This window comes from Convolutriloba macropyga, chromosome 1 (assembly GCF_964194025.1).
Source record: "Convolutriloba macropyga chromosome 1, txConMacr16.3, whole genome shotgun sequence".
In the NCBI taxonomy this organism is placed as follows: Eukaryota; Metazoa; Xenacoelomorpha; order Acoela; family Convolutidae; genus Convolutriloba; species Convolutriloba macropyga.
Window position 1 is genome coordinate 49,058,923 of NC_134468.1, and position 20,979 is coordinate 49,079,901.

The 20,979-nt window shown below is 37.0% G+C and overlaps 1 protein-coding gene across 9 annotated transcripts in view; it reads right to left on the reverse strand.

Annotated features, from left to right (window-relative positions):
- Positions 1–20,979, reverse strand: part of LOC142339873 (uncharacterized) — a 345,440-nt gene that overhangs the window by 106,771 nt on the left and 217,690 nt on the right. For all 9 annotated transcript variants that reach the window (XM_075390195.1, XM_075390220.1, XM_075390202.1 and 6 more), the window contains one exon: positions 12,127–12,246. In XM_075390195.1, coding sequence (XP_075246310.1) covers positions 12,127–12,246 — 120 coding nt within the window. The remainder of the gene's footprint in view (positions 1–12,126; positions 12,247–20,979) is intronic.

Below are 20,979 nucleotides of genomic sequence, written 5' to 3' on the forward strand. Positions count from 1 at the left end.
GCCAAGATATAGTTAGGTATGTATTATAAAAGATTGCTTGAAACCAAATTACGGTAGTTATCTGTATGCTTATTGAGAACCAATCTGACTTCAGTCAGCTAAATTGCTACTGTTCTTTTTTTCTTTGAGTTTTCCAGAAATAAAATTTTAATTTCTATTTTTTTGAAATCTTTTTTTAAATTAATAACCGTTCCTAGCATTTGTTTACAATAATTTTTCTCTATTTTAATTGCAAAAACAAGCAATAATGAGAAACAAAACAACGAGAAACAACAGCCTATTTTGATACACGTTGAATTATTTTTTCACCAAAAGGAATCAAAGCAAATTCATCACTTTGGTACAATATATCACTTTATCCCTTTTCCACGCTACCAATAATTCATCGGGTAGATATCTTCAACTCTGCCGCTGTCTTGCTAGCTTGTGTAAAACAACCATTGGAAACGAACTGGAGTAGTCTCCTTGTATCAATAAACTTTACTGTTAAACCAATGTTAATCAGAGATTTTAGCCAAACAAAAATCAGACAATTTTTTAGCAGAAACTTTTACTGAAAAATGAAAGGCAATCATTGGTCTTCTCATTTTGACCTCCAAAGGAAGAATTGCAAGGGTTTAATATCTTTCCATTGTCAAAAAGTTCAAAGAAGAACGCCTTAAGAGAAAATAGACAACAGTTTAAGATCGTTAAATTGAAATTATTTTACAAGTCTTACTTCCAAAAGGTTGACAAAAGTTGATGTTAAGCAATGTCTACTGTAAGGTTCGTAACAGAAAGAAAACCTCATCTGTTTCGAGGAAACACAAATTTTGGGCCGAGAAACACAAAATTTTCCAAAAAAAACTTTTACAATGTTAGTATATTTATTTTTCAGCTCGAGAGTATCAGCAGTAAAATGTAGTGTATGTTTTAAAAATCAAATCAAACCAATGACTTAGAAACCAAATGTTTTGTTTAAAGGTTCGTTGTTCAAACTGACTGGTCCTAATCGTCAGAAGAAGCGTTGGGCATTTATATGGACTGTAAACAAGGCACATATAATTTGGATTTTCTATAGTATTCAAAAGTTTAGGAAATTAAAATTTTGATGTTTTTGATTCAGAGATCTCATTTTGTGTTACCGCAAAAAACTAGTCACATTACCAATAAAACTGATCAAATGTAGTGATGCGTCAGAGACAGTTAAAAAAACATGATGATCAGACGAATAAAACCCTTACTCTCTTTCTCACAGAATAACTGATGTGGTTTTTTTGCGAAAAAGCTTAAAGTAATCTGTAAACTTACTTAATAAAGTTTACTATCCTTGTTATTTGTGACCAAAGCTAAATTGCTTAGTTTTTTTGCATGTTTGCACACACTTCTCATATTCTAAACGAGGCAAAATGGTGAGTTTCGATATATGAAAATTTAAATCTTATTTATGCAAGTTTCGCTATTGAAATGTTCCAAATGTTTTTATTTGTTAGAAAACATTTTCAACAACAAACGGAAGATAACTGGACGAAGCCTTAACGGGTTCCAAAAAAACAATCCAAAGCCAATTATTTCAATTTAAGAAATCTGATAACTGCCAAGCAAGCGGAACCGAATCTCTGTTACACTTTAGATGCACTGTCTTCTGAAAAATTTAAAAAAAAAAGATTCCGTGCAAAGGTTCCTAGATCTGATTTTTTTATTTTGAAATTTATTTCTTCTAAAACGTTGATCAAGCGATGTTAACTAATAGGTGCATAACATATCGCAAAAACACATATTTACTTAGACGAAACGCACCATAATTCGAAAAAAATGCTGAATTTTCACATTTTTACAGCTTTAGTTTAGTTATTTTCTTTCCTCGGGAGAATTCGCATTAAAAAGCAATATTGTATGTAGAAAAAATCAAATCATACCATGGACTTAAATGTCAAATGGGTTGTGACAAGATTAACTGTTCTAGAATGAATTGTTTATAACTTTTCTTATGTTTTAAAGCTTGAATCTTTTTAAATAAGTCTTCAAAATAGTATTTTGTCACGCTTTCTACATAAGAAAAGGCCGTTTAAAAATCTTTTAACTCTATTTTAGCTTTCAATATATTTCGAAATCTGGGTGATGTTCTTTAGAAGTGGTCTGGTGTGGTTTTTTGGGAAAGTTTTAAGCAACGGATAACAAACTTTCATGAAGAATTTATATATATATATATATATATATATATATATATATTATATATATATATATGTATATATATATATATATATATATATATATATATTTATACATATGCATATACATATATATATATATATATATATATATTATATATATATATATATATATATATATATATATATATACATATATATATATATATATATATATATATATATATATGCACAGATTTTATCAATTTTCTTTGCTCTACGAAAGTAATCTTGACTTATTTTTCAAATGAGATATTTGTATCTTGAAATATTTGCAAAAAAAGTTACCATGAATAAACGGTTTGGCGGCTAATTGCTGATGTAATGAACTCATAAAGAACTTGACTTTTGAGCAGTCAGAACCATAATTTGAATATAGAACGTGCAAAATGAGGTAGACCAAGACAACACACCAAGACAATATGAATTGATGATTAACAACTTTAAGCAGAGTTATAGATGTAGTTGATGACATGGCGCACCAACGTTAGAAGGCACGAACCCTTGACTGCAGCCTGCCAACACTCGAAGCTAAGTCCAAAGCCATAGCACCCCCATCATTATTTTTCGAATATTGTTCTAACACCCCGCCGTTTTTTTTACGGACAGTACCCCCACCCAGGCAGTGGAGGTACACCAGCCAAGTTTCGGTCTACCCAACCCACCCTCAGAGGTCGAACCCCGTGGTTTACGGACGGCACCCCCCAACCAGGGAGCGGAGGAATCCCAGCCAAGTTTCGGTCTACCCAACCCACCCTCAGAGGTCAAACCCCGTGGTTTACGGACGGCACCCCCCACCCAGGGAGCGGAGGAATCCCAGCCAAGTTTCGGTCTACCCAAACCACCCTCAGAGGTCGAACCCCGTGGTTTACGGACGGCACCCCCCAACCAGGGAGCGGAGGAACCCCAGCCAAGTTTCGGTCTACCCAACCCACCCTCAGAGGTCGAACCCCGTGGTTTACGGACGGCATCCCCCAACCAGGGAACGGAGGAATCCCAGCCAAGTTTCGGTCTACTGAACCCACCCTCGGCGGTCGAACCCCGTGGTTTACGGACGGCAACCCCCCAACCAGGGAGTGGAGGAATCCCAGCCAAGTTTCGGTCAAACCAACCCCCCTCAGAGGTTGAACCCCGTGGTTTACGGACGGCACCCCCCACCCAGGGAGCGCAGGAACCCTAGCCAGCTTTCGGTCTACCAAGCCCACCCTCAGAGGTCGAACCCAGTGGTTTACGGACAACACCCCCAACTAGGGAGTGGAGGAACCCCAGCAAAGTTTTGGTCAACCCAACCCATCACCAGAGGTTAAACCCCGTAGTTTTTCGGACGACACCCCCAACCAGGTAGTGGAGGCGCCCCAACCAAAGTTGAGTCTACCCAAACCACCCTTCTCCGGTCACTCGGCAATTCCACCTGCAAGCGGCATTCCCCAGCCTAGTTTTTCCTGGCCAACCAGGATTCCCACCAGCAACGACCAACCTGTAGCAGCATTCTGCAGCAGTTTTTCCTGGCTAACCAGGTTTCTCAGTAGCAGCAAGCAACGACAAGCGCCTTTCCGCAGCTAGTTTTTCCTGGCCAACCAGGATTCCCCACCAGCATCTACCAACCAGCAGCAGCAATCTGCAGAAATTTTCTTGGCTAACCAGGGTTCCCAGCAGCATCTATCAATAAGAAGCGTTATTCCCCAGCCTAGTTTTTCCTGGCCAACCAGGATTCCCCACCAGCATCTACCAACCTGCAACAGCATTCTGCAGCAGTTTTTCCTGGCTAACCAGGTTTCTCAGCAGCAGCAAGCAACGACAAGCGTCTTTCCCCAGTCTAGTTTTTCCTGGCCAACCAGGATTCCCCACCAGCATCTACCAACCAGCAGCAGCAATCTGCAGAAGTTTTTCCTGGCTAACCAGGGTTCTCATCAGCAGTAAGCAACGACAAGCGTCTTTCCCCAGCTAGTTTTTCCTGGCCAACCAGGATTCACCACCAGCAGCTACTAACCAGCAGCAACAATCTGCAGAAGTTTTCCTGGCTAACCAGGGTTCCCGGCAGCATCAAGCAAGAACAAGCGTTATTCGCCAGCCTAGTTTTTCCTGGCCAACCAGGATTCCCCACCAGCAGCTACTAACCAGCAGCAGCAATCTGCAGAAGTTTTCCTGGCTAACCAGGGTTCCCGGCAGCATCAAGCAAGAACAAGCGTTATTCGCCAGCCTAGTTTTTCCTGGCCAACCAGGATTCCCCACCAGCAGCTACCAACCAGCAGCAGCAATCTGCAGAAGTTTTACTGGCTAACAGGAGTTCCCAGCAGCAGTAAGCAACTACAAGCGTCTTTCCCCAGCCTTGTTTTCCTGGCCAACCAGGATTCTTCATCAGCAGCTACAAACCAACAGCAGCTTTGTGCAGCAGTTTTACTGGAGAACCAGGGTTCCCAGCAGCAGAAAGCAACGGCAAGCGTCATTCCCCAGCCTTGTTTTCCTGGCCAACCAGCAGCCACCAGCCATGAGCAGCATTCTGCAGCAGCTTTCCTGGCTAACTAGGATTTCCAACAGCAGCAACCCAAATCCACTTCACCTGAGCACCCAGAATCTTTCCTCTACATCATAACTCAATTATTGTCTCGACGTCCACTGATTGTATGTGACATGCGATATCATCTTTTCAAGTCTTCGAAAACGAAATTCATATTGATCACAGATTCGCAGGGAAGACATTTCGAATCTGGAAACCTGAATATAGTATCTCTTCCCGGCGCAACCATCAAAGACGTATATAACTTTGTTCCCCCTATCAATCAGTACAGTAAAATTATACTGTTTATTGGCGGTAACGACTTGTATAACGGCTGCAAACCTTCAGACAAAACACCAATTGACATCGCAAATCAGTTGATTGAACTCGCAAATTTTTTGACCGAAAGAACCAAAGAAGTATACCTCATAGGAATACCAGAACGAAACGAAAACAAACAGCGATCAGCAGCCGTTAACGAAATCCTCGAGAAAGTGTCCAACAGAACTCGTAGTCACAAACCCTCAGTCAACTGGAAGTATAGAGGAATCAGTCAGCATATATCAGGCGCTAAATACTTCAATCCTAAAGATCATCTTCACCTTAACGAATGTGGTCGCTCAAACCTTCACCACCTTATCAAACAAAAGATTCTGTACAAGGATTATAACGTAATGTTGAATAACAGTGGTCACAGCAAAATTTACGAGTGTAAACGGAATTCATGTACGTGCATCTGCTCAACCTGGTAGTTTCTACTTCAACTTAAATTTCACAAATCCTCTTTACCTTAAATGTTCACCAGGCTCTGTGAGTAGCCTCTTGAACTACTTGTGAGATAACAGATTACTTCCAAAACATCTCTACTAGCTGTCCCCAGGTTCCGTGAGGTGCCATTGGTTAGCTGGTAGAGACAGCATTGTCTTCTAACTGTCCCCAGGTTCCGTGAGGTGCCACCGGTCAGTTAGCAAGACAAATCTCCCCAAGTCAAAAGACCTCTTACATATTCAACGTAGTAATTCGGATTTCTTGTGACCAAATACCAACATCAAATCGTCCGCAAGAAATTACAATAGACCAACACAGCCTCAATTCTTTTGAGCATACGTAAAAAGATAAAACTTTACCTACAGTGTTCTATAAAGAAAAGTTCACCATGCCTGCCAAAACCGTTGAAAGTCAGCGTAGTTTTCACAAATATTGCGTTTCGAGCATAAACGATCTGATCGAAGACCTTTCAACTGATGAGAATCTGCCATACGACGAGTTCATAGAAGGAGAAAAGGAAGTTCAGCAGTTGCTATCTGAGCTAGAAAAGACTAATGAGTTTCTCCTACTCAATCTAGACGCATCAGAACATTGTCAGTTTTTAGATGAGACATTAGCAGTTAAACGCGACTCCCGCAGAAAACTTAACTTTGTTCGGAGAAAATTAAAAGTCAGTTCTGATCTTGTCAACAATTCAACGGATACAGAAACAAGATTACCAACAAACCTCCAACAACAAACACTACAAAACGAATCAGAACACAGAGAGATTCCGCAGGAAACTTTATCAGCTTCAACTGGTATAACACTTAGTTCCAATCAGCCGGCAACGTTTCAAAATACAGAAACATCAAACTTTTCCTTCCATGCATCAACCACAAGAAATTTGTTTGATCAAACTACGTTTCCACAACATCAAGCCTCATTCGGTCTGGCAAATTGTCAGGATCACACTCATAGGCAACAATTTATCACTACCCCGATCTCATCAGGAACTCTCCCGACACTAAAACTTGACACCTTTAATGGCAATCCCCTCACTTGGACAGATTGGATACAGTTATTCGAGTCTGTCATTGACTCGAGGCCACTTAGCACTACAGAAAAGATGACGCACTTACAATCACTTCTCACTGGACAAGCAAAGAGTTTAGTTAAAGGCTACAGTTGCAATGGTCAATGCTATCACCAAGCTCTAGCCGACCTGAAGAAAAAGTATGGCAAGTCTAGCGTCATCGTAAATGCGTACTTAAAAAAACTTGCATCGTTTCCGAGCCCGTCAGCCCAGCGACCCAAAAGTTTTGACAATTTTAGTATATTTATAAACGACTTGGTGAATACTTTTACACGCCTGGAATACGAACACGACCTCAAATCAACGATGAATACCCAAATTGCAATACAGAAATTACCTTATAGCCAACTAGTTGACTGGAGCAAACATTGTGCACAACATCAGATTGAATCTCCCTCCTTAGAGCAGTTCGCCGAATGGCTCTCTTTGACTGCTCAAACCTTCGAGAATTTAGAACCCTTTTCTCGAAACAAGCTGGGCAGAAATGACTCATCAAATCCGCGGAGCAATCGTTCACAATATGGGAACAATCACCCTAGATATGATCAAAACCAAATTCAAGGAACATCAAGATATGTATCCACGCAAGACAAGATTTCCGACATGCAGACAACTTCAAAATTTAACAAAGAACGTAGTCAACATCAAAGGCAGTTCAAGAGTTCCAGAAATCAGCAGCAACAATTAGAAGACCAAAACGTTCCTCAAACCAGCAGAGCTTCAAAGTGTCTGTTCGAGGACGGCAACCACAGAATATACATGTGCGAAAAATTCAAAAACATGTCCGTTAAGCAGAGTAGGGACGCCATCTATCAACTCAAAGCCTGTTTCAATTGCCTGAAAATGGGTCACTCTTCAAAGGAGTGCCCTTCTACGCAGAGTTGCAGAAGTTGTAGCAAACGTCATCATACACACTTACACGATGAGTCTAGCCAGTCAGCGAACTCAACACATTGCAGTACAGCTGGATCATCAGAACGTCCTGCACTCCTTCAGATACTCCCCGTAACACTCTCAAGGGATGGTAAGTCAGTAAACACGTACGCCTTTCTGGACAATGGAAGCGTCGTATCATTGATGTTAACGAAAACTGCTTCCGCACTTGGAATCGTTCTTGACGAAAAAACCCAACACACAGAATTGCACAAAGGAATCCATGGAACAAAAAGTGTGTCATTCACCAACGTTAACCTTTCGATTAAAGGAATGAGTTCTAATCAAACTTTTGATATAGAAGACGTTCAGGTTTCGGCCGACATAGAGTTTCCCCAATATAATTTAGAATGGATTCGAACAGTGTGTCAGGAATTTGATCACTTGAAACATATTTCATACCCCGACGTTGACATCAATCAAATCTCTATTTTGATTGGATGCGACAATTTTGATCTCATTGCACCTAGAGAGATTCACTATGGTCCTCCAAATACCGCAAGAGCTATTCAAACAGAACTTGAATGGACTGCGTCAGGGAAAACTGATCTGCCCTCAGCAGTAACATGCCAGTCTCAAATTGTCAAAAGTGAGTCTACAGAGTGCTGCGAAATTGTCGACACTCTGTATAACGAAGTACTCAACTGGTACAAAGTTGAAAACTTGCCGTCCAATAAGGACGTCACAAAATCAGAGACCGATAAACGCGCATCAGACATTTTGGAATCTACTGCAGAGTTCAAGGAAGGACGATACCACGTTGGCCTTTTATGGAAAAACAAACCCGACCTGCCAAATAACTTCACTTTAGCCTTCAAACAACTCAACGCCCTAGTTAAGCGACTAGAAAGAGACCCGGAATTGTTAGAGAAATACACGAAAACAATCGACGAAGATCTGAAGAAGAATTACATTGAAGAAGTTCTCTTAGATAAAACGACTCCAAACATTTGGCACATTCCGCATCACCCTGTCATTAACCCTAACAAAGCAAAAATAAGAAAAGTTTTGAACGCAGCATCAAAATATCATGGTGTATCATTAAATAACCAACTCATGCCAGGGCCTGACTTGATGCAAAACTTGACCGGTGTTATCTGCAGGTTCAGGCAGAAAAAAGTTGCGATATCTGCTGACATTGAAGGCATGTTTATGCAAGTAGGTGTTCGACCACAGGACCAAAAGTTTTTAAGATTTCTGTGGAAGAAAGGCGAAAAGATAATTTGCTTCCAATTTAGAAGGCACATTTTTGGAGCAAGGTGTTCACCGACATGTTGTAACTTTGCCTTGCGACGAACAGCGGAGGACAACTGTCAGCAGTACCCTTCAGCAGCCAAGGCAGTCTTACGTTCCTTTTACATGGATGACCTATATCACGCAACAGACACAGTCGAAGAAGCAATTTCCATTTCAAGAGATCTGAAAAATTTACTTTTGCTAGGTGGTTTCAATTTAACCAAGTGGTCCTCCAACTCACTTGAAACAATGAAGTCAATCCCTAAAGAAGACCAGAATCCTAACGATACAAAGGAGTCTACCATTCTACCGCCTATTCCAAAATTCGGAGAAAAAGACGAACAGCCATCATCAACTGATACCGAGAGAGTATTAGGAATACAGTGGTGTGTGTCTAGAGACTCTTTCGTTATAAACGGCAAAACATTTAAAAAAGTAGATCTAGAGAACCCCACCCAGAGAAAGATTTTGAAGAGTGTTTCATCCATCTATGACCCAATTGGGTTTATTGCGCCCTTCACAGTGCGGTTAAGAACAATCATGCAGGACGTCTGGCGTTTAGGAAAACAATGGGAAAACCTGTTACCTACCAGTTTTGATGCAACACTGAAGTCTCTTATGACAGAAATCAGAAACATTTCCAGCATCGAAATACCACGATTTCTGTTCGAGGAGAAAAAGACACCTAAAGAATCAACTCTTCATATCTTTTGCGACGCTTCTCTAACAGCAGTGTGTGCCGTAGCATATTTAAAAACAGAGTATACAGATTCAACTTGTTCAATCAATTTTATAATGGGAAAAGCAAAAGTTGCCCCGATTCGACAGCAAAGCATACCTAAACTAGAACTGGCAGCAGCTGTTATCGGAGTCCGGCTAGCCTTCTTCATAAAGCAACAGCTCGATGTAACAATTAGCAAAACGACATTTTGGTCGGATAGCGCAACCACCCTACAATGGATTTACAACTCCAAAGAAAGACACAAAATGTATGTAGCAAACAGAGTTGCAGAAATTCTTGAAACAACTTCACCATCAGACTGGCGTCATGTTCCAGGTGTCTTGAATCCAGATGACGACGGAACAAGAGGGTTGAAATTAAACGAGTTCAAACCGGATTGTCGTTGGTTTAACGGGCCACTTTTCTTGAAACATGACCCAACAAATTGGCCTCCGACAAAAGTGCCAAATTACCCTTTAGCAGCTTCAATGGCTCTCTCAAGGGCAGACCAGTCACTCATTGACCCAAAACGGTTCTCAAGCTTTGAAAAACTTAAACGCGTTCTCGCATTTGTAATTTTGTTTATCAGCAACCTCAAAACTACAACGAAGAGTTTCCACTTGACCATAAAAACAGTCAATATGAGCAAAACTCATCTACTTAGGCAATCTCAAGAACTCTCATTTGAGGAAGAGCTAGATTGTCTTCGCAAAGACCAAACCGTTCCAGCACACTCAAAAATAAAAAATTTCTTGCCCTTCATTTCCGACGACGGAGTTATAAGAGCTAATGGACGTCTTGCCAATGCAAATCAACTGGAAGAAAACTTACAAACCCCAGTAATCCTAAGTGGCAAAGAACATATAACTTTTCTTATGCTTAGAGACATTCACAACCACAATGGACATACAGGACTCGACCATTGCCGTTTCATTGTTCAACAGTCCTTTATTGTAATCAGCCTTCGCTCCACCTTACGAACAATAATCAACCGATGTTTCGATTGCCGTCGACAAAAAGCAGTAGCGTTGCAACCTCAAATGGCACCCCTGCCAGACTTTAGAATTCCAAATACTGAAAACTTTATTTTTCAAAATACGGGTGTAGATTTCTTTGGTCCTTTCGCTATAAAGGCCAGCGACAACTTGTATCCAAAACGATACGCTTGCATCTTCACTTGCCTTACCACAAGAGCCGTTCATCTAGAACCAGCTTACCATTTAAGCACTGATTCCTTTATTCAAGCGATACTGAGGTTTACTGCCCGTCGAGGAAACCCTCACCTCATTGTCTCTGATAATGGTAGAAATTTCGTTGGCGCTTCTCGTGAACTCATTACAAAAGTAAACCAATTCGACCACCAGGAAATCAGTGACCGATTACTCGAAGAGACCATCGAATGGAAGTTCATCCCACCATACGCATCCCACTTCTGAGGAGCATGGGAAAGACTCGTGCAGTCCTCAAAACGAATTCTCTACTCAGTGATTGGCTCTCAAATGTTGACCGAAGAAACATTTCACTCGTTCCTAACTCAAGTCGAAGAAATCCTGAACAGCAGGCCTTTGACTTACGTCCCAGACAACGGTTTGTCTTATCAACCAATCACGCCTAATCATTTCCTTATCGGTCGACCTCACAAACGTTTGCCGTCAATACTGTCAATCACTAAAGATTACAACAAGGACTGGAAAAGATGTATTACCCTTTCACATCAATTTTGGACAAGACTCCTGCGCGAGTTCATACCCACAATGGCTAGGAAACCCAAATGGATAAAAGATCAGAAGCCTCTCGAAGTTGGTAGCCTTGTTTGGATATTGGAAGACATGACTCCACGAGGTATTTGGCCCGTCGGTATTGTGGAAAAATTGTCTCACAGCAATGATGGAAAAGTTAGATCATGCGAAATCAGAACTGGGTTCGGGAAACAAACAAGACCAGTAAACAAATTGGCACTAGTAATTGACGACTAGGAAACGGATCACAACGTCGAAACCGGACACAAATTTAATGAACAGTAACCACATTCACAACTTTTAACAAATCATTAACCCTTTAGGTTTTGACTACAACGCCAAAACGAGGGGGACTGTAATGAACTCATAAAGAACTTGACTTTTGAGCAGTCAGAACCATAATTTGAATATAGAACGTGCAAAATGAGGTAGACCAAGACAACACACCAAGACAATATGAATTGATGATTAACAACTTTAGGCAGAGTTATAGATGTAGTTGATGACAGCTGAAAAGAGAGTAAAGTTGCTGAAAGTTAGCAAAACTTTTTAACGAACAATTTTTGTAGCTTTCCAATGCTGTGAATCTTATCGTCCTCTTCTGTTTCGATTTATTTTCTGAAATTATGGTAGCTGGTCATTTGATTTTGTACTCTTTTGCTTGCTCTATTTGTCCGTTTCCTCCGAAAAAAAATAATTTATTTTTTTTGCTAGAGATGAAAATACGATTTCTGCCTTGGCGTCTTGAAAAGTAAACATTACCTTAAAAATTTTCCTTTTAGAATTCCTTTGAGAATATTTTATTTTTCCCGAAATATGAGGACATAAATGGCACAAATTAAACAAGTTACAATTCTAAGTTGGCATAAAGAGCTTTTTTCACAGCTATTTTTTAAAAGGCTTTGATAGCTACAGAAATATATCTGTTCTCAACTGTGCAGGTGGTGAGTGTATGTAGCGTGAACAACCTGGCAGACGAGGGGAAGAATGTCGTTGGAGTAAGTAGTCATCCAGGCAGACATGGCCTTCAACTGCAACACGTACGCGTTGTGTGCGTTGTATACATGCTGCATGTTGGGTGCTTGTGCCTGAAACACACAATACATAAAATCATCTCATCATTAAAATCAACGCCAAAACACATGAGATAAACACAAACACAAACAAAACGTTGCGTGTAGGGTAAGCAAGGTAAACAACCAACAAGAACGACAATACTTTGGATGAATGGATTGATTTTGTATGAAGAATATGCATCCGATTTAGTATTAAGGGCTTTGTGTGTTATTATGGGGAGCTGTTTGTTTGAGTAATCCGAACAAGAGGTGGATTTGTTTTTTAATTTAGGAAAGATTTACTAGATTGGCCACAAGTGCTATCAAGGAATGGATTTATTCATATGGGAGTGTTTGCTACGGGATTAAGTTCTCTTGAAGAAGGGGTCTTCAAATTTCTTATGCGTGTTGTTGGATCCCTCTTTAATCTGCCAACTAACTGTTTTCTGTTATTTGTTATTGAATAACACAATTCTGAATACACAATTCATTTCTCTCTCCCTCTCTCTCCACGTTTAAAGGTCAAACCAAGCTTTAAAAATTAGAACCAGATTTGGCAAAATAAAACCTGTTCAAAAAGTAATTTTAATGTAAGTCAAACAATCATCGTAAGTTGAATTTATATCGAATCGATTATTTATGTGGTATCTATTTGCATTGGAGCTCATTTAAGTCGATAAAGCAGCTACGAAGCGTGATAAACTTGAGCAAGAAAATTTCCTCAAATGAATTTCATCTCAAATTGTACAATATAATTGGCAGTAAAAGTGCAAACATCAAATTTGATCTGGTGAAAGTGTCACACAAATGATACATTTTCAAAGCAATTAAAAAGAACATACAGAAACACAAATAAGAAGCACCCTGAAGCGTGAACAAATAGCACTATCAAACCTGATACACCTCAAAAATTATATGGGAACTATCCTTACTAATATAACTTGGTGAACATGAAACGGAACACTGAATGCTGATCGGACTCCTCCGAGGTATAGATGGCAACCTTCAAATATGTGAAACCTTATACCGATACCGGGGTCCCAAAAAGCTGTTTGATCAAACAATGTAATTAAATCCCAGAACAAAAAAGTTTGCGGTCAATGCCATTGTTAAAATCCACTATTATGACAGACAGAGACAAGGAGAATCGCTAATGTGCCTTCGCATATAATGTTTCAGCCCGTCAATTGACAACATTTTGGTATTAAAAATGTATCCTCAGATAAATATTTGAGAATAATCGAGCCATTGCTACATGAGCTTGTTGAGTAAATGTACCCTAAATTAAAGGTCTGGTTGCTTCTAGAATGATGTTGGTGCCTCTCTTCTTTAAAAAAGACCAGTTGTGAGACAAATTGTCATCTGCTGCCGAATGCTGCAAAAATGTCATTGTGCGGTCTCAAATTGTCCCAAGTTACAACTTATTTGTCAAGTTTAAAAGAATGTATCTAAATTTTCCTATTGAAATCCCTTTTCTTTTGCAAAACAGTTGACTAATCAAATACTATTACGTAACTGTGGCAATAACAATTTTAAAATTGAGAAATTTTTTTGAATAAATTTAGAGAAAAAAAATCCTCTCATGTTTCGATTCAATTTTCAACAGCTTCTCAATAGTACTACTTGGTTATCTTCCCGCAAAAGTAATGTGCTTCGGTATCGGAGTGTTTAAACTTTAAAATATATTTAAAATCTGTTTTCAATCTTAATTCATAGTATTTATTCACATGATCAGAAACCAACCTTGTCGAAAACTAATCATTATCTTGCAAGATATGGCAAGATTCTAGCAGAACCTTGCCAGGCGATACATGCGCTTTCAAGAATTTTGGCAGAAACATGCAATATCTTGCGATATAACCATCCATCCGTTTTGCAAGAATCTTTCAAGATAGCCATTCTAAATGCAATAATCTTGTAAAATAGCTATTCGCAAAAAACATAGAGAAAACGCTGAACAGGTGGAAGTGATTTAATGAACACATTTTTTGGGCATTAAAAAAGTCAATCTTATTTTTATTTTTAAATTCATAAAGATGAAAATGTTGATGTATCTCCTAAATTCTCCTCTCAATATTGCACTTAAACAGTAGGATTCACTCTTTTTTCCTTTTGCGAAAACAGATGTTTCAAATCTTACACCCTGATTTTGTTCCAGATCTTTTGAGAGTTCATTTTCACAAAGGTTTTGTTTGATTTCTTTTCTTCATAGTGTGCTATTTTTTGCTTCAAAGCTTTTTCCAAGAATCTTGCAACATAACCGTTCGTTTTGCAGGAATCTTGCACGATTATCATTTTGCAAGATACTGACAAAATATTGCAAACTAACCAATTGGTCTCGCATTGGGCAACAACAAAATCATTGATCAAGACAGCTGTTTTTGAACAAAATTCATTCTTTCTTTACTCAAAAGTCATTGATTAAATGCTCATTTGTTGCTAATTTGTAACCAAAATATGAAGTTCAATCTCTCTAAAGAATCAAGGAGGATGAAATGCATTCAAAATTTTTAATTTTGTCGACAGCTTATCTTAATGAACTAATTGAGAACAATCTTCAGGAGATCTAAAATACTAAAATTGAACATGGGAACACTGAAAATTAATTTTAAAAAATTGTCACCAAAAACTCAGAAACAGTGAAAAAGATTATTTGGATTAGAGCTTAAAACTTATATTGTAAAATTAGCACTGACATTATAGCAGGATTAATCATAAAGTGATAATAATATCTTGAGAATTAGTTTCAATTACTGAGAAACCAAACAAACAATATAAACAAAACTTGCGTTTAATTGGTTTCAAATGTTCTCTTCTTTTTATTTGACACTGAGACGAAAATGTTTGATAAAGACATAAAACAATTTAGACATTTTAAAAAACTTATCGAACGGATGAAAAATAACTGAAGTTATTTGTAAGCATTTGGCGAGGAAATCTGAAAATTCTGAAAATTATATTGCATTAGCGGCCAATCATATTTCAATTGAATTGTTTTTCAGAGAAAACTGAGGCTTCAAAAATCAGGACAAAATCATCACCTAGGTCTCTTTTTGACAGGCAAGTAGAAATCCAGTTAAAGCGGAACTCAGCTGCAAATAAACAATTAAACAATGACCATTTTATACGCAAAGTTTTTACCTCTTCTCTTTTCTATCAATTACAAATATTTTAAGTTTAAATCACTTTTTCTTCTTTGTGCACCATGGTTGCAACTCAGGCAAAAACTGATTTTGATTGAAGAGCTCCACTTATTGCTTCAGAGTAATGTTCAAACTTTAAAACCATAGTCGTCAACACATCTCCTGTAGCTTGCGGATGTTCCAAATATTTTGTCATTGCTTTCAAAATTTCTTCAAAAGAAGAACTGGACTTGCCATTTTTTATCGTACAGATATTTTTTGTATAGCGCTGGCTAATAACTAGAAATTTTTTATCAAAAGAAATGTGCAACAAATTTAACAAAGTATTTTCTAAAATAGCTTTCAGTAAAAACTTTAAACCACATTTCTGTTTTATAAGAAATACGTTTATGTCTTTTTTCGCTTTACCATCAAGCAATTTTGGTTTTGAAAAAAAAAACTCTAATTTCTGTTTTTAGGATAGAGAAAAATTCATTCTTCATTTTGAAGACTAGTTTTCTTCCACTATTATGTCTTGCCACTAGTCTAACTTCTTGCGTTTCTAATAGGTATTTTTGGACAGGTATCATCTAACTAAAACATCTGCGTTTCAATACAAAGAAAATCTTTTGAAGCAAAGTATCTTAAGGTACTTGAAGTTTGCTGTTACATAAGTTTGCTTCGTTGACTTGCTATGAGGAATTTTGTTGTTCTTGCGGATATTCAGGACAATTTTTCAAAACCAAAACCGAAGGTGGAGTGCAAACAAACTTAACAAATTCGATAGCAAATTAGTTTTTGAACATTTTCCTTACAGTGAACGTACCAATCCCATAGCAAACATAGTATTAATTTTTTAAAAATACGTTTTCATGATTGCCTTATTTTTCAAATTTAATCGCCAAATTGCTCAAATGTTTCCAAAGTGTACGATAGATTACATATGCGATTCAAATTTTTTTATTCTTAATGTTTTTATTTCTTGTTGTTGATTTTTCGTCCGCAAACTTTCTGAGAGGAAAAGTTTCTTTGTTTAAAACCATAATATAGGAACCAAGATAACTGAAAAAAATTTAAATAACTTTGAAGTTTTTTTGTTATTTAACAAGTTAAGTGAAATTTTTCCATAAACAATTCCATGCCTGATTACTTTGCGTTCTTTCAATTAAACACTTTGACAGAACCTCAAAATTGTGTGAAGCCTTTGAGAAAACGTCAAAACCTCATAATTCTTCATTAAAAATTTGTCTGGCTGTTCAAATTTTTAATGAAGGATTAGTTGAGACTAAGACATCTTCTTTGGAGTTTATTAAGAGTGTTTCTTGTAGCTGAAATTTTCGAAGTCGACTGAAATTTGTCAGTCTGCCTGGGCAAGTTCTGATTGAGAGGGTTTGAAACGATTTTCAGACCCACAGCATCAAGCATCCTTCTCAAATTCAATCTCTAAGTTTGCTAGGCGTGAACTAACTCGAATAGATGACGTTTGCTGATTGTCAAATTTAATGAAGTCTGAGTTAGTCCGATCTTAGAACTTGTCCAATATTTTGTCTCAATTATTTATCAAAAATAATTTTGGCGCCAAATCAATTACAACAATACTTTCTGCACCTTTTCGACAAAAAAGGCAAATGAAGTTAATCTTTTCTATAAGAAGTCTTGAAGTGCATAAAATTGAAAATTTAATTAGAAAAAGAAAAAGGCCGATCCACGTGAGTGGTATAACAGCTAAAGTGTATTTTTGTATAAGCACCATTCAGCTTTGAATAGGGAAGCTTTGAAAGCATAAGTAGACCATTTACTCCATAATCCGCTTCATGTCGTGGGATGGGAAACGCATTTGAAAAATGTCGCAGACTGCTTAAAAGTAATTCACTAGAAATGCTCATATAGATTCAGCATCCGAGTAAGGAATTTCATTAAACAAAACCCCCAGTGGACAGGCCCAAGTAGATTTCGCCCAGGAGTTATTCAGCCTAATTGTTTCGAAGCTTTCATCATATCAGGGATTACTTCAACGTTAGTAAAGAAATGCGGCGTTTTGTCATATAGTATCCATTTGATAAACAGTGAATTTGCGTAAATGTAGAACTCTCAGAAATGCACTTTCAGCCGACACATTTCAACAATGTCTGTTTGAGGGAGGAAAGTGCAAACGAGGTAACAAGTGCAAAAATTAGTCTCATAAAAGACGGAAAAGACATAGACTAAAAACAAAGATAAGCAGGCTCTCTGTCGCCTTCCATTGCATGCAAACCATGCAATGTTGAAGTTTTTTGCTCTTATCAGTATTTGGATCAAAACAGAGCAAATTTAGAAACAAAAAAAACATTTACAACACAATTTTTCAGACTTCAGAAACCGGGAAATGTTGTTAAAAAACGGTTTCGAAGCTTTTAAAATCATACGCTACTCGCAAACAAAAAATTCTAAATGTCCAATTGCGTTTTCCTCTAAAGAAAAATTTAAAGAAAATGGGACCTGTTTTGAGGTAAATAATCTGACAAAGCAACAACAAAAATTGGGAGAGGACCAAAAAATTTTAAAGAAAACTCGTGGTGCCGAAACAATAAAACCATTAACTAAAAATTATAACCGCTAAAAAACAAAATTCTCATCCTCTAGAAAAAAGATGCCAACAGCGTTATAACGCGTTCACCGGATTCATAAATAAATAACAAAGTTCAATAATTACACAAACATAAAGATTCGAGACAAGAGATAACTTTGATTTCGAGATAAGAGACATTAGGTATCAACTGAAGTATACTTGACAAAAGTATACTTACCATTAAGAGAAGCCAATTAAATCTTTTATATTTGATATCCAGTCATGAGACAGCAAAAAAACACCAAAAACTTTTTGCTGAATTCTCAAGCAATTTCTCTCTGAAGACATAATATATAATAATAATAATAATAATAATAATAATAATAATAATAATAATAATAATAATAATAATAATAATAATAATAATAATAATAATAATAATAATAATAATAATAATAATAATAATAATAATAATAATAATAAATTGTTTCCAAGTAAGTTAGCAATGCTGTACAAACTAAGCCACAAAGGACCACCACTTACTTGATAGGTCATCAAAAGGTCCGATTGTCCTCGTCAAGTGATGCCAGTAGCAGTACTAAGAAACTTTAAAAGACAGATTGTCGGATGCTTAAGAAGCAAAAGATTTGAAATGATCAGCTCAAAATATTAACGAAACTATTTGTTGGTTATTGCTAATGTAATTGTCTCTAAAGCTATACTGATAACGTTTCAGTTCTTTTTTACTCAAGATTTGCACTTATGAAATGAAATTGGGGTTAAATTTTAATATAAAGTTCAACAATTTTCTTACTCTTGCTCCTAATCGTTTAGGGCTAAGTCCACTAACCGCGTTTGTACTTTTTAACTGACGGGATGATGTTCTTTTTAACTCAACTGACTCTATTTCTTTCTTTTTTATAAGACTATTTATTTCGCATTCCGATCTAAGTATCTGTGTTAATTTTTTAAACAAATCAAAAATGTGCAAATCTGTGATCGAATGCATTTTATACTTTTCTCAATTTTGCAGTGCTAAATCCGGTTTTCTCTTTTTAAACATGATTCTGGCCATTTGTTTTATTTTTGCTTCTAGAGGCCGAATTGTTGTCTTGCTACTGGTTCCATAGACTAAAACACCATAATTTAGTATTGGTTGTACGTAAACTTCATATGTTACAAGAAGCTGTGCAGTTGTTAAAATTGATCTCAACTTATGAAACAATCCAGAAAATTTGGACAGTTTCGCACATAATTCGAGAATATGCCGATTAAATTTAAATTTTTCATCAATATGTACTCCTAAGTATTTTAAAGACGTTTTTTGACTGATCACATCATTCTGCAAAATTATCTCCTGTTGAGAAGATTTTCGTATTGCGTTCAAATTCACAAGGTGCGTCTTTTCTAAATTGAGTGTCAGTTTGTTTCGCAAAAAATAGTCGGCTTCAGATTCGATTGACTTTTCAAATTTTTCTTTGCTTGAATACGCATTTTGCTTCAAAACAGCGTCATCAGCAAACAAAATTGCAGTTGAGTCACCACAGAACTCCTGAATATCATTTATATAAACTAGAAAGAGCAGTGGTCCTAACACCGAGCCCTTCATATAATATTGGTAAGAATTCCGACCTAAACTCAACCGATTTGACGCATTGCTGTCTGTCACTCAGATAGGATTTCAGTAATTTATGTACAGGTCCTCTCATTCTTATAATTTCTAGCTTTTCCAGGAGCAAATTTTGTTCAATTGTATCAAAGGCTTTCTTCAGATCTACGAAGACAGCCTTCACTTCTTTATATCCATTTTCCCAGTCTTCTCTGATTCCCTCGAGGGAATTAACTAATGCATGAGTAGTCCCTATTTTTTGTCGGAATGCAAATTGATTTTTATTAAGCAATTCGTATTTCTCAAGGAATCTGGTTATTCGATCAGATAGTATTTTTTCTAGTATTTTTACAATCGTTGGTAATAAACTAATTGGCCTGTAGTTCTGAGCTTTGTAAGCATTCCCGCACCTAAGTATTGGAATGACTACTGCTTTTTTCAAACATTTTGGGAAGGTTCTTTTTTCGAAACACTTATTGACTAAAAACGTCAATGTAGGAACTATAGCGTATTCTATTTTTTTAACTATAAAGTTATTGAGACCGTCACAATCAGTGCTGTAATTATTTTTTATTTTCTTAATGACTAGTGATATTTCGGCTCCATTTGTTGAGGTCAAAAACATGCTGTTTGAAGTTCTTTTTTGTCTTCCAATTTTTCCAAGATCAATTAATTTATTCGATATTTTTTTCCAATAGTTGTGAAGTAGATGTTAAACCCTTCAATCTGTTTCTCTGACAACTCCTCTTGTTCTTTTCGTGTATTTCCACTCAATGTTTTTATTGTTAAAAAAAAGCTGCTGGAATTGTTTTTTTTTGTTTTTGTGCAACATTTTCTGCTAATAGATTCTTTTATTTTCTTTTATTTTCTTTCTCAGCTTATTCCTGATTTTATTGAACTTTTCCTTGTTTTTATTATTTTTGTCTCTCAAAAAAGTCTGGAATAAATTCTGTTTTTTTGCTGCTATATTCTTTATACTGTTGTCAATTCAATTTGGTTGCTGAGAATGTTTTGATTTTTTCAATGGAATATAATTGTCATTTTCCTCAATGATAGCCTCTTGGAACTTTTCAAATGCAAGATCACAATCCAAAGTATAAAAATGCGACATAAGTCTGCCTAATTTGTCTCTTATTTTAAAAACTATTTTTTCTAAAATTAAGTAGTTTTCAAGAACCGTCCAATCCCTGTAAACTTTGTTTATCAGTGGTACAGTCTTTCCAACGTAGTCAGAGAACACGATTTGGACAGTATAGTGATCCGTTACAGCTGACTTGATGATTTCGATTTCTACTGTCTTCGAGCAGTAAACTACGTCAATATTAGTTCTCGACTTTGCGCTTTCTCTAGTATACCCAACGTTTGACATATTGCTTAAGTTGTAAGAACTAAAAATGTCTGTTAATTTTTTGAGCTTGATGTTTTTGCTACTATGGTCAATGTTAAAATCTCCGCAAACAATGTGCAACTGTTCCGGTTCCGGAGTT